A 14,669-nucleotide genomic window follows, 5' to 3' on the forward strand; every position below is an offset into this window, starting at 1 on the left:
CTAACCAAGCTGTTATTTTGCTTCAACTGAGTGAGTCTTGATAATCTGGAATCTTAATCTGTGATTCACTGCAAAGCCTGAGAGTTGTGTTAGCTAGTGTCCTTTAGTTGAGAAATGCAGGAAAATCACTGTAAAACCTCAGAATTATGAAATCAGTGTAATTTGTGCTTTGTGGACTTGGAGAGGGCTTACGACCGTATCCTTCAGGGCACCTTGTGAGCAATGTTAGGGGAGTATGGGGTACTGGGACCGTTGCTGCGAGCCATTTTGTCCTTACATAACCGCAGTGAGAGCTGTTTCCACATTCTTGGCAGTAAGTCAGACTTGTTCTCAATAGGTGTTGGGCTCTGCCAGAGTTCTCCCTTGTCACCGATTCGGTTTGTGATTTTCATAATCTCAAGGCGCAGTCAGGGGGAAGAGAGTGTCTGGTTTGGGGATGTCAGGATTGCTTTTCTGCTTTTTGCAGATGATGTGGTTCTGTTGGCTTCAACACAATGTGACCTCCAAGAAGGCACTGGGATGGTTCGCAGCCAAATGTGTACAGGTCCTGAAAGTCTGAATCATAGGCTATCAATTATCATCTTTTGGGAAATACACATATTTGTTTTGTGTGTGTGTGTTATTGTTGTTTTTTCTTTTGCGGACATTTGTGTGTTGAGAATGGAATTGGAGCCAGGAAGCAATTAGCCTAGCTTAGCATAAAGACTGGAAGCCAGGGGAAATAGCTAGCCTGGCTGTGTCCAAAGATAAAAAAATCTACCTACCAAGACCTTTAAAGATCAGTAAATCACACATCTTGTTTATTTCATCTGTACAGAAACAGAAGTGTTAAAAATAAAAGACAATGTGCGGTTTACACTCTGGAATTGTTCTTGTTGAATAACAGCCAAGAGCAGTGACTTCTCAGCCTCTTGTCACTGTGAGGTTGCCAGGCAACCAACAGGGGGAAAACTATAAATTAAAGCCACTTACGTGTACAATTAAAACATTTCCAATATTGGCACCTTCCATTGGCAGTGTGAAAAAAGACATAGTGTCAGAAACCAGTGCATGCCTCCAGGAATAGCACTTGGCCGTGAGGTAATTTTGGTGAAGTGGCCACATTCAGTATTGCAGAATCACGTGAAGATCACTAGTTGGAAAAAAAACAACTTTAACCCCAGTCATTCCAAAATAAACTTCTGTAAAATCAGTTTGAACATCACAAACACCCGGAAATTACTCTTTGTATGATCAGAATTTTAGGCATCATGTCCAATAACAATGAGTCTTCTGTAGTTAGTCAGCCCGCTCAATGGCCATGCTGTATGGGCCCAAACAGTTTATTAGATACACCAAGCTGAAACTCAATTACAGTCAATACAACTGTCCTGAAATCACCATACTGTTATATACTGTAAGGTGTCATGTTCAGCTCTTGTTGAAATTGTTTTCTAAAGTTGTTCATTCAACTTTATAGTCATTTTGGAGGCTGTTGTTTGTGTTACTGTTGAATTGTATGATGTTATACAAACAGATGTTTCTAATTTTTCATCCACGCCATTTACATCACTGAGTGTAAAAATACCCCTCAGAATATAAGCAAATGCAATTCAGCAGCATCACAAACTGCAGCCTCTGAATAAAGCATTAAGTTTAAAACCATTTCAACAAAAACTAAACATTAGAACCTCGATGAAGGGGAGATTTATTGCAGGACTGTTGTATTATAGACTTTATTTTTATGTGGGTGCACCTAACAAACTGGCAACTGAGTGTGTTATACACATTCATAGTGCCATTCTAACTTTGGAAGCAAGAAAAACAGCACATTTAAAGTTTAATGGTTTATTGGTGATTTTTGTTTCTATTGTGAAATACATCAAATAATGCAGACTCACACAGCTTAATGTTGACTCAAGTTGTTTTCTTTTTTGTGTATTTCAGCTACACTATCCATCTTAACAGATATCGGAAGGTCTTATAAGGTCTTTAGTTTGACAAACCTTGTATACATTCTGTATGTCTCTATCCTCACCTCCCTTGACACACTCTTAAAGTCATCCATCCCGCCTCTCCTCCATCACCTTCACCTGTCCAAACCAGACATCAAAGAACGACAGTCTGGCTCTCTTGCCTCGTCTTACCTCAGTCTCAATCATCCATTCATCATTCCTTCCATCCCCCCACTCCTGCGGGCTGAGGCTACCCTCAGAGAGCATGCTCAACATCTGTCGCTAAGCTGTTGTCGAGGTGTACAGTCTCTGCGGTTGCCTGCGTGGGCCTCATTATACTGTGTCCTGTATAAACAGGCAGCTGCTGCCGTCCCACCTGGCCATCTCCACTCTGTTGCTATTACAGAGACTGTTAGGCCATTAAAGATTAGTGGAGCACACCAGAGTTCACTCACTAAATAAGAGAGTGGCAGAGACATGCAAATATGAAGTTGGAGTCCTGCCATTAATTTAAAGAACACCTGCCTGCCTGTCCAGCCAGAATATATACACTAATTTTAGTACATGCATGCACTTAGACAATACTCCCAGACATTTCTCTGTACTTTATGCTGTGTCCACTCAAAAGGCCTCAGCTCTAACAGTGGAAGCTTTCCTCAGGGGCTTGGCAAGCTTGGTGAAACCATTCTCACTCTCATTTGGGATTAGGTTATTTCACATGGCAGGCATTTGACTGTGGATAATTAAAATGTTTCTAAGGAGACATCTATCAAATTGGTTGTATGTTCTGTGTAAAAAATTAACAAAATCTAAACATATGTGTTACATGTCTGTAAACTGCCTATTACTGCCGATAAGGGCGTCAGATGAGCAAACGCTTTCAAGTATCATTCTGAAGTGAATGGACCAACAACCTATTTTGTTGTTTAATCTGGACGACTTGTTGTAACTGCCAGTTTGGCTTTGAATTCAGTGGACTAACACCATGAGTGAATGGTTTAACATTTGACAGTAGGAGTCTAAAAATACTCACAAAGAAGAAAATAATAAATAAAGTCTTGATCAAGATAAATGTGTGGAGCATCATTATATAATATGTTGAACATGACATGCAAACTGTAAGTAACTGGTTGTTTCCAAGAGAACTCAAAGGCATCATTGAAAAGAACACAATGAACTTTGGAATGTTTTTCTATAAACAAGGTTGGAGCCAAATTATATTTTTCAAAATTGTCTCAAGTGAAAAGAAAGCAACGCAGAGGTGAGAATATTTTCTAATCATTTAAGGACAAAAGTGATGTGTTGTGTCAATGTCTAAAAGGTGATGCTTTCTTTTTTTTTTCACTAATCACGATTCACAGTAGTGTCAGTTTACTCAGAATGAATGGGGTAGTACTGTAGTTAACCGTTTCAGGGGATGAACTGCAGTTAAACTGATGGAGGTTATAGGAATGCTTTTGCTGTTAAAAGCACTTCAGACATAGCTAGCTGATCGATGACAAAAGTTCACTACAGAATCAAGAACAACTTTGACTGGCTTTTTAATGTGCTTTACTGTATTTAACTTTAATATCTGTTTATCCATTTAGCTATAAAACACATCTAGCCATCTCAATCATCCCACTTTGGGCCTTGTAGTAACTGATAGAAAACTCATCTTATGATTATTTCATGAGTTGTCCAAATGTAACAAAATGTTCTTTTTTAACTGTGCAGAAATTGTAATGATTCCGTATTAAGTTATTTCATAATTACCAAGACTTATCAAAATATCACGTGTTACAATGCCACTGGCCATATTTTTGTATTGACAATGGATCAAATGACTATGTGTAATGTGAAAGTGGTCGCTTGTTGTGATTAATCCCAAGAGGATTATGACCAACTCTGTAGAAGCCTTCAGCTCTAAGGAGGTTTTTAGCCTCTTTTAGCAAGTTTTTGGTTTTATGGCTCCAAACTATCTTTCACCTTGTTTTACGCAGCAGTAAACTCTGAAAAGGCTCTGATAAACCCACTGTACACTAGCTGCCCAGCACCAATGCAACAGACAGACAAAGTGAGTGATTAGCTGGTGAACATAGTGGAGCGTTTAGCAGCTGAAGAGACAGACAATTTTGTCAGGAGTTAGTGGAAATCAAAACAGAACTAAAAGAAGAGGGAATATTAGACTTACATTCCCCAGATGGTCATGAACACACTTAATTAATGCTAATGTTGCTCTAAGTGTGTTTATAGGTACTTACAAAGCCTAATTTAAAAAATAAATATAAAAGTTTGGCATGCATTTCAGGGCCCTTGAAACTCCTCTTGGTTATTCAGTGATTCATGATGTTGTCAATTCATTTCATCTGACTTCATGATATGGCTTCCACCCCCTTAGTTCCATAAAGGACAGAAGCACTGACAATACCAACCTAGAAGTTGCCCAAAAAAATGAGACGCCACAAGAGGACAGCGGATCCAGAGACAGATCAAAGGGCCAAGTTCTGCCCAGCATCACCCACCACTTCTGTTGAGACTGACAGCACAGAACAAGAGGTTAAAAGGTTGAAGAAGCGGACCAACGTCATCCAAGAAAGAAAGGATGTAAAGAAAGAGCCTATAGACGATGACAAAGGAGGGAAGCAAAATAAGCGCACTCCCGGCAGGAGTAAACTCACCTCCCCTCCTTGCCAGTGGATCTCCGTGAAGAGACTCCTGAATGTGGAAAACAGTTTGGCCTTTGGGATGGAGATGCTACCTGCCTTCAGCAAGTCCTTGTACCCCTCCTACTCTCTCCCAGCCTCTCTTCCCTCCCACACTGCTTCTTCTTTTTCTTCCTCCCTGTCAGTGAGTCAGGTCCATAAATCAAGGGATCAAAGGCATGGACCTAATCTGAGCTTTCTGCCTCCAATTGACCGAGGGCTGTTTGCATTGTTGCGAGACGCCGACTTCTACTGCAGCACAAAGACATACACATTGTCTGTTGGCTCCCTCAATACTGCCCTGCAGGTACGGCTACATCCATACACACTCCCCAAAACCTCTGTAAAACTACTATTATTGTTGATTTATTGTTATTTTTGTTGAGTTTTTATTCATGCACCTCTAGCCAGGGGAAAGAAAAGCAACATCACAATTTACTGGTTGCTGCTCTCTGCTCATTGCTCCCCTTCCCCCTTTAACCCGCTGCTGAGAACTGTTGTGCCTTATCTGCTGTTTTATGCCCCATACTGAAACAGACGAGAACATATGGCTGCAAAATATGACTGCACCCAAGAGGATGTGGTTTATGGCCCAAACTTGAGCAGGCGTAATGAGCCAGGGGCAGTGGTGGAAAGTAACTAAGTACATTTACTCAAATACTGTGCTTCAGTACAATTTTGAGGTATTTGTACTTTACTTGAGTATTTCCATGTGATGCTACTTTATACTTCCACTCCACTACATTCAGAGGGAAATATTGTACTTTCTACTCCACTACATTTATTTGACAGCTGTAATTATTTTTCAGATGAAGATTTGACTCAATGGATAATATAACAAGCTTTTAAAATACAACACATTGTTAAAGATGAAACCAGTGGTTTCCAACCTTTTTGGCTTTTGACGTCTTACAAAAAGCAGTGTGTAGTCGAGGTCACATTTCACATGTCTATGAGTTGTTAACAGCTCCACCAAATAGTGATTTTTCCCTCTAAACTTTTCACATGCTTTCATTTCAATAAATGTTCAAATGATCCAATATTTCAGCAAAAATCAAAGATTAGAGAAAAAGTCCAAAAACTGAAAACAGATTTGTGTATCAGAACTTTGTTTTTTCTTCTTTCCTCTCCCATTAATCATCTCACTACCTCTCAGATTTATCTGCTGACCCTTTGAAGGGGCCCGACCCCTAGGTTGAGAACCACTGGACTAAACTAGCTAACTGTATATAAAGTAGTTGAAACTAGCTCCACCTCCAGCAGCTACAACAGTAACATGCTGCTCTAATGATGTCATATATAATAATATATCAGTCAGAGGGACCAAACCACAACACACTTTTACTGCAATACTTTAACTACATCAAGCTCATAATACTTAAGTACTTTTACTCAAGTCATATTTTTCATGCAGGACTTTTACTTGTAATGGATTATTTTTACATTGCTGTATAAGTACTTTTACTTCAGTAAATGATCTGAATACTTCTTTCACCACTGGCTAAGAGTGGCCAGACACATTCCATATACTGTATATAGCCTACATCTGCAAGTAAGCAAAAAAGTTTTAGTATAGCACCTTTCACAGAGCAAAGTCACAAAGAGTAAAGAAAGAAAACAAACAATCAAGTCTAAGCAACAGGAAAACATTAAAAACACACAAAATTACAAACACTAGACAGCACAAGGCGAGACAAAGGCCAGTTTGAATAAATGAGTCTTCAGCTGCGTATGTCTGCTTATGGATTGTATGTCTATAGGAAGAGCATTCCACAGTGTCAGAGCCACAACTTCAAAGGCACAATCACCTTTTGTTTTCAGTCAAGCATGAGGGACAACCAGTAAGCCCTGGTCTGAATACTTAAGTGACCTACTGGTAATATAAGGATGGAACATGTACACAGGTGCCTGACCATGCAGGACTCTATATGTGAAAACAAGACAACATTTCTAAGATTAGATTGGACTGCTGAACAAAGGGACCCAATACATTGAGCAACTATCTGAAGCAATGATAAGGACCTCAGTCTTATCTGCGTTTAATTGTTGAAGTTGTTAGCCATCCAGTCTTTTATGGCAGTCAGACAATTGTCAGTACAAATCTTTTTGCCTCGCAAACAGGCTGGCAGGAATTGAAGTGATGTGTATGTGTGGTGTCCAATTGGATCAGTCTGTGAAGCCATTTTCAGTAGCTTGTCCCCAGCATTAAAGGTGTTTCATACAGCGAGCTGTTGCCATTGTGATCGCAGCCGCCTGCACACTACACCACAGGCTGCTGCGATCCACCTCTGATAGTCCACCAATAAAATCAGCTCTTGTATTGTTTCTCAAATGCGATTCCCTCTCAGTGGTTTCTGTGGTTGCTGTCATCACACAGTGAGTTGTGGTCGCAAGTTGAAAAAGTTAAACCATCATGAATTTCGATGACTGACCTCAGTGGCTCGGCTGCCGTCGTCTTTACATTGTCTGAAAACACACACACACACACACACACACACGTTCAGGTTGAACTCCTTATAGTTGTGGGTTTGGCTGTCATCCATCTTCGCTGCTGGTTGATGCCAAATGTAAGCTGAGGCACTTACTACAAATTCACACAACTCGGCTCCCAAAGCATCCCTGATATAATGACAGGAGCAAGAGCACTTCAGACTGTTCCTGGCGAAATGTGGTCTTTGAATCAGGACTGTCCTTTGGCCGTGATTAACACCGCAAGACTACAAGTACAGCCAAGAATGTATATTGAGAAAGTACCATTACTGTGTAATCGCCTCTTGTGGCCACCATTCAGTTACAATACACAGTCTCACTTTAAAACGCAGTGTGAGGCAAATCTTTCATACGGAAACATTTACTCCTGTGTCTTTAAATTCACCATATGCTGACATCAGTCAGACATTCTGATGGCCACGCTCCATTAAGGCTTCAAAAGACAAGACAAAGCCACCACCGATGATAGCAGCAGCCCTTATTTAGATGGCTTAAAGTGAATGCTGTTTTAAGCAGTTATAATGTTGCTTATCTTGTTAAAACCCAGACTTTTGTTCTCATTCTGCACCGTCACTCACTGTTTAAACTCAGCCATTGTTTCTGCTTCATTAATAGGCTGAAGGAAAGTATGTTGAGTCCAACTGATCATTCGACCTGATGCCATTTCTGTAATCTCTCTTTCTTAAATATTTGGTATGCTTTATATGTCTGAAAGTATACCACTACTGCTAAAACATATTTAACACCAAACTTTTCCTCCCATTATTACTATATTAGAGTTCTTGTGAGTTCTTCTTTGCACTCTTCCTCGCTCTAGCTCATCTCTAAAGGCCATGTGTTGAACGACATGCAGTGTGCAGACTCTGAGGACATTGACCTTGTGATCAGCTACATCCAGGCGAGGCTGGTGGTCTGCTACCTGAGGATGAAGAAGCCCCAGCTGGCCCTCGAACACGCGCACAGGTCAGAAGCCTCAACGTACCCCTGAACACACACACACACACACACACACACACATACACACAGCTTAGCCTGTCAAAGACATCTGGCTGACTGTAACTCTCTTTGAAAAAGACAAAACGGGTCTCCAATAGTTACACTGATTGTCACACAAATTCTCCCCGTGTTGCTCAAGAGAATGAAAATCTAGATGGTAATTTGTCTTATTAATCCTCCCAAACAAATACATTCAACTATTATAATCCAATTTTGTTTTTGTTTTATTCGTTTTGTTTTGCTCTTGCCATCAATTCACAAGTGCACTGGTTATGTCTTTGCCTCTGTTTGTTTGTCTGTGTTGATTCTTCCATTAACTTAACTGAATTCTAATTAGACAAAATGTAGGACATTTATTATTATTATTATTTATAGAAATTTCATTTATTGTCCTAAGGGGTGCTACAGTAAGAGGAAAATAACAAAATAACAAGAATTAGAGATTACAGCCACAGCCCCATGAGGAGATAATTCTCATTACACACTGGAAAACAAAACTGTTGGATGAATGAAACATGAAGAGGCAGCAGCTTACCTTTGCTTAAATCCTGAACAACAGTTGGGCAAAAAAAATGGAAAAGTTTGGTCTGAGCATGATGCCAGAAGAAAAGCCATGCTGTTTCCCAAACTGCAGCAGCTGGACTTACTTCATGTAATGTGAGATGGATGGTAGTAATGTGAAAGATTCCCCTGGTTATGGAGTTCACACCATCAGACAATACAAGGTTGCAAATAGGACAATAATTGTAGTTTACACACTGAATGCAGCAATTGAGAGATTGCAGAGAGATTGAGATTTTTTTCCCCATTTACAGCAGCTATGTGCACTATTTTTCAAGCCATTTTAGATAATAGAATACCTCAAAATCTGTACATCGTTTAGGAAAAATATGATAGTTGCTCAGAAAAAAACATCCTCTAGAGCCTACATCCTATTTTGTATCTAATTCTTCTCCAACTGTCTTCATCATTCTGAAACCATAACTCATTTCCACTCCTGTCACCTAAAAAGAGGCAAACAATGGTCTGATGTTACTATTTTTAAGTTTTTTAAGTATTTTAAGTTACAGCATTACTTATCTTGAAACCTATTTTTGTTATACTATGCTGGAGTAGAGTTCAGAGAATGAATGTTTGGCTGGACCAGCCACAGACCAGGCCTATAACCCCGTTTGCCGTTTGAGTAATTGAGTGCCTCAGTGAGCGATGAAGTTACACCATTGGTCGGCCAACTGGAGTGAGTTGGAGTTTCCTCATTAGCTGTTGCTCTTTCAAAATGAATTATCGCGAGATGATGGAAGCAGAGGACAGCAGTGCAACACAGAGTGATTGTGTTTCCTGCTCCTAGCTCTGACGCTCTCAGCTCTGGTGTTAAATACAGTGAAGTTGGCTAAACTCCTGTTTAAACAGACGCGTACCAACATCTCTACTGTCTCCTCCTCAACCATCCAATGTGATCGACTGTCCAGCTGACAGCGCTGTCAGCAGCCGGCAGTGCGTTTGGATTTTTTATAACTGAACTAATACCAGGACACAAGCTTTTTATTCCTTTTGATGTTTTCACATCACAAACAATGAATAACAGCATTAAAACACGAGTCTTGCAGGTAAAACATGCAACTCATGTAGCTGTTATATCAGTTTAGTGTTGGACGGCTGCTCTGAGGCCTCTTGATTTAACTGTAACTGGGCGGTGATGTGCCTCCTGAATTTACACCCACAATTCTGTCAAAACTTTCATATTCAATTTCAAACACAGCCTCCATGATCATCGACTGAGAAAGAGGCAGGAAAAAGGCGCATAGAGGTTTGAGGGAGAGCGCACAGTTAAAACACCACAAATAAAACACTCAATGTAGAGTGAAAAACGAGACACATCCACAGATAGAAACAGATGAAAGAGCAGGGGGAGTTAGAATAATTAATACTAAAATTAAAATGAATTCTCTTTCGAATCAAATATCCCAAGATATGACTGGAAAATACTGTTCTTGCAACTGCATTTATAACCTTTTTTTACTCAATCATAGCTTAACCATGTCATGTGATGCTACTTCAGTACACTTTACCAGCAAATATTACTGGGACCACTACAGAAAATTGCAGATGAACATGTCCAGGAACTCACATTATAGACACTACTGACTATCCCTGTAACAACCTGGCCACAGTTTCACACATTGACCATACACGGTCCAGCCATATACTTGGTTTTACGTGGTCTTGTTAGCTTACAAATCTGCTACATTTGAATCCATGCCATAATAATCTGGACTGCTCTAATTGCAAATCAAGGATCCCCAAAAATGCCAAGTAAATGTGGTCTTCAATATTCTGAATTGAATATTAGGCCAACAGAAGAACATTTACTGTAATTATATTAGATTTCCTTGGGGAATAGCACAGTAGGATAAACAGCATGGGCATATATTATTATTTGATCTACTCCTGGTCACTTTGTTCTCTTTCCCTCCTCTATTCTTTTTAACTTCTGTGTAACAACCCAAAGTTTCAGGTTTCTTTAAACTTCATCTGTTGAACTTTTTTTCCTTATATTTTATGCACATAACTATTTCGATTCAGTATTGGTATCTGACCACTGGCAAAAATCAGGTGACCTACATGCAGTACTGTGTCGACACTGATGGAGGACTGAAGTTGCTGCTGCTGCACTGCTGATGATCTGCTTTTACTATGCTGCCCATGTAGACACAGTGTACTCCTGATCTACTATGAATCCTCCGTTCAGTAAGTCAATAGCCAAACTTCTTGCAGATTGGATATACAGTGGATTTGTCCCTGCATGCATGTTGATAATCAGACTGAATGGCCATTTCGTTTCACTTCATGCATTTTGCCTGATATTGTGTACATTATCTTATTTTTGTGGAGGTTTTGTTTGATCCTAACCAATCAGGAGTGAGTAAAATATCTGTTACACATTATTTTCAGTCTACCCAGAAGTTGCAGTAGCTTCTGCTAGGAGCAGTTAACTTAGAGTTTTTCACATTGATCACAGAAATATGCCACTTTAAGAGTTGATATTTCTGTAACAACCTGTACAGTTGTGTATGAACCTGTTATAAGAACTGTCATTTGAATGAAAGTTAAGCCAAACAAGTTTTCTTGTTAATGGGTTTGCTTCCGCGTTGTGTGGCCCATCGCACTTAAACATTAGTGTTACAAATATAAAACAATAATTGGACCATGTTTGATGTTTCCTTTCAGTAGGTGTCTTTTATGTCTATGAAGAAAATACATTTTAGGCCTCAGGGGATTCTTTTGGAGTTGCCAGAAGGATGAATTTTCAGCAAGACTGAGTGGTGATGTAGTATCCAGCTCTTTTAATACATTCATGATGTAGTTAGGTCACTAGCTTATTAATCCCTCTTACTAATTCTGATTGGTGGACTGTCTCTCCGAGCGTAAGCAGCCATCAATGAGGACAGTGTCTTTTGGCATCAGTTGCAAGCATGCTAAGGTTAGCATACAGCTGAGGCTAGCAGGCATGTGGTCATTAGTTTTAGAGTCAGCATGAGATGAAGTGTTGGCCAAGTGAACAGTTAAAGCTTTATGGCTGATTAGACTAAAACTACTAGAAACTAAAACTAGTGGTTTATTCTGTTTATAATATTTAGTCAGTGCACTATCTGCTAATATCTATGTAGAAAGCTTTCACACATAAAGGCAGTCCAGAATTGGTACAGGGTGAGATGTTGTGTTTAATGCAATACAGTACATAATTTATTGTTAAAAATAGCAAATGAAAAATAGCAGAGAATGACCTGTTTACCTTCTTCCTTCAATCATTAATATTCACATTCACTCAGCTGGCCTGAAGCTAACCAGCAGTTTTCTATCCAGATATTTGAGAAAATGAGAATTCACACACACAGTAAGAGCTGCAGAGTCAAACAGACTAGTTTGGTGTCTCTTGTGATTGGTTCACTTGCTCTACATGAAAGCACATTTGGAAAACTCTCACCTACTTCTCGTCTGCTTGACCCGTGAATCTTTTGCTTGTGATAATCAAAGGCAGATTCCACCTGGGTTTCACTTGGGTTTGACGGAGGAAGATTCAACATATCTACAGAATAGATTTTTTTTGTAGAATAACAACTCTGTGTGCTGCTCACAAGTCACCCTGACACAGAAGATTACCTGTGAAATTCAGCTTGAACTGCATGTGTGAAAGAGGCTAATATAATGGTAGGAACCATGGGATAAAACCACATATACAATAAGACATACCTAACACCTGCCTGCTCCAGCTCCTACACAAATAAAATAAAAATTTAAGTGCCAGTTCGTTGAAATCAATATATTAGCAGCTGAAGACAAATATTCAAACATGGTAGGAAGTCCAAAATACAGACGAAAAAATATGAGAAATAATGGGATGGATTAGGATAATGAATGGGCCAAAAGAAATTACACCCACCTCTCCCACAGGGGAATTGTACAGTAGGGGGAGAGGGGAAGTGACACTAACAACGTCACAGTAACAACAACAGTCACTTCCAGGTAGATAACTGGCAGTTGATTTGAATTGTGGAGATATGTGAAATTGGAAAACTTGTTTATTTCTGTTGTCATTGTGTTCTGTTGTCAGCCGTAACTGTAACGTTTGAATATATATAGTTAACATGGTGGTCCCACCAATCTGATGTTTCTGCTGTGCTTATTTTATGTACTGTGTTGCTTTGATAATGTCCGCTGAAGACTTTTGTGTTGTGTTTCTTTTATGTTTGTGAAATTGGATTGAACTGAACTGGTTTGGGGTTGTGGGGAAAACAAAACAGACTCTTTACTGAGTGGATTGAACTCTGAGACTGTAGGGCGACTTACACACTCACACACACTGAAAAACCCAAACCCTTCTCCACTCTTTATCATTACCCAGCACCTATGGGGCCAGAACAGCGACAGTTAAATTTGTCATTGAAAACAAAACCTGAACCGAAAAAGGAAACATTGGCATGGGTGTTAATGTTACAACATTTTTCAGCTGCTAAATGCTCCACTATGTTCATCAGTTAGTCTTTTTACCAAACATGCTGTCTGACCTGACCATAAATGTAATGAATGCTACTCTCCACATGCTGTATGTGTTATATCTGTTACAGCACATTATACACAGGATGTATTTGTAGAAGCTCTGCTGGTTGGATTCCTCTGTTAAAGAACAGACAACAAAGCAGTTTGTCGTGAGATTTACTTCCATCCATTGTCTGGTGAAGCCATCTTTCAAGTGAATTTCAAGTTTTTCTTGATGGATGAGACAACTCTGTGGCTCTGATGCCAACTGGTTGAGTTTGTGTGGGGTTAAGCTCAGAAGCAGCTGCTCCAGATGCTCAACATCACTTCACTCTGCAGAGCTTTGCATGTACGCAACAGGGCTTGGCCATACTTGGCTTAGAAGAAAACATAATTGGAATGCTCTGAATTTGAATATTCGGGAACAGCATGAATGATTTTGATATTTGTGCATTGTTTGGGGTATGAATTTTGCATTGGAGTAACGTTTATTACAGTGGTGTTGATGTAAATGATGCAAAACAAAAGTAAAAATCAGAAAACGAGTGGGAAGAAAAAGAGAAACTGTAACACCTGTCTGGCTCAGAAAGAGTAAGTAAGATAAAGAAAATGAGGTCAAAACAATCTAGCAACACATATTAGTATGTGCTGCACTCTTTTGGACTTGCCTTCATACTCAGAAACCTGAAAAAGTCAAAAGTTTGGTACCCAGGTGTACAGAGGCAACACAACACTCAAACTTCCCAGCTCCAATACTGACACTTAAACATTGCTAACTGCAGGCAGGATATTAACTATAGTGAATGTTAGCGAATGCAGACAACATATACTTTGATAGTAACTTTGAACAGACCCAAGTGTGATTATTGTAGTGATGGTATTGATGTTGAGCTGTGAATTCTTCCGCACAACTGAACTAGATTTGTTCCAGGAAATGGAATAAAAACAACATCCAGTTGATCAGCAGACACATCTTTTGACCGTCCTCAAAGTGTCTTTATAGTTTGTCACAGCATACAGTTTAATATAACTGTAGGCTCAAGGCAGCCAAAACAGAGAGATTTGTGCTTAGCTGTGATTGGTGCATTTAATAAAAGAGGCAGACTTTGGAGTCTGTCAGTTGAGTTGAGATGTGGTCACTGTGAAGGCCATAACATATGAATCGGATATGATTCATTTTTATACTCATCAAACCATTCAGTGAGCCCTCACATCCTGCTTTTGTTCTGTTTCTCCATCCATATATTCAGATATTGCCTTAAATTTGTCACCTGTCTGTGTTAGGGGTGTGCCTGAATACAAATACGTTATTCGGCAAAGCACAAATAGTGTTTTTTTTTTGTTTTTTTTTTTACAAATATTTGTTTCATACAAATATTTTTAAAATTATTTGTTTACAGGAAGAAAAAAAACACCATGTCAAATACCACCTCCTTTCCACAAAGTTAAGATGTAAAAAATAGGCAATAAATGAAAAGTGCAAAGCAAGAATCACCTTTGAAGTTCTTCCCTACATGTTACATAGTGT

General features: G+C 39.4%; 1 protein-coding gene and 1 long non-coding RNA gene across 5 annotated transcripts in view; one reads left to right on the forward strand and one right to left on the reverse strand.

Moving 5' to 3' along the window:
* Nucleotides 1–14,669, reverse strand: part of LOC137188334 (uncharacterized) — a 190,655-nt gene that overhangs the window by 148,670 nt on the left and 27,316 nt on the right. The gene's annotated exons all lie outside the window — the stretch shown is intronic.
* The window catches only part of LOC137188333 (spermatogenesis-associated protein 16-like), a 114,938-nt gene continuing 103,387 nt past the window's right edge, over nt 3,119–14,669 (forward strand). For all 4 annotated transcript variants that reach the window (XM_067597956.1, XM_067597955.1, XM_067597957.1 and 1 more), the window contains exons 1-3: nt 3,119–3,195; nt 4,315–4,925; nt 7,926–8,071. In XM_067597956.1, the coding sequence (XP_067454057.1) occupies nt 4,368–4,925; nt 7,926–8,071 (704 nt within the window). In that variant the 5' untranslated portion in view covers nt 3,119–3,195; nt 4,315–4,367. The remainder of the gene's footprint in view (nt 3,196–4,314; nt 4,926–7,925; nt 8,072–14,669) is intronic.

The sequence above is a fragment of the Thunnus thynnus genome, chromosome 8 (assembly GCF_963924715.1).
Source record: "Thunnus thynnus chromosome 8, fThuThy2.1, whole genome shotgun sequence".
NCBI classification, from domain to species: domain Eukaryota; kingdom Metazoa; phylum Chordata; class Actinopteri; order Scombriformes; family Scombridae; genus Thunnus; species Thunnus thynnus.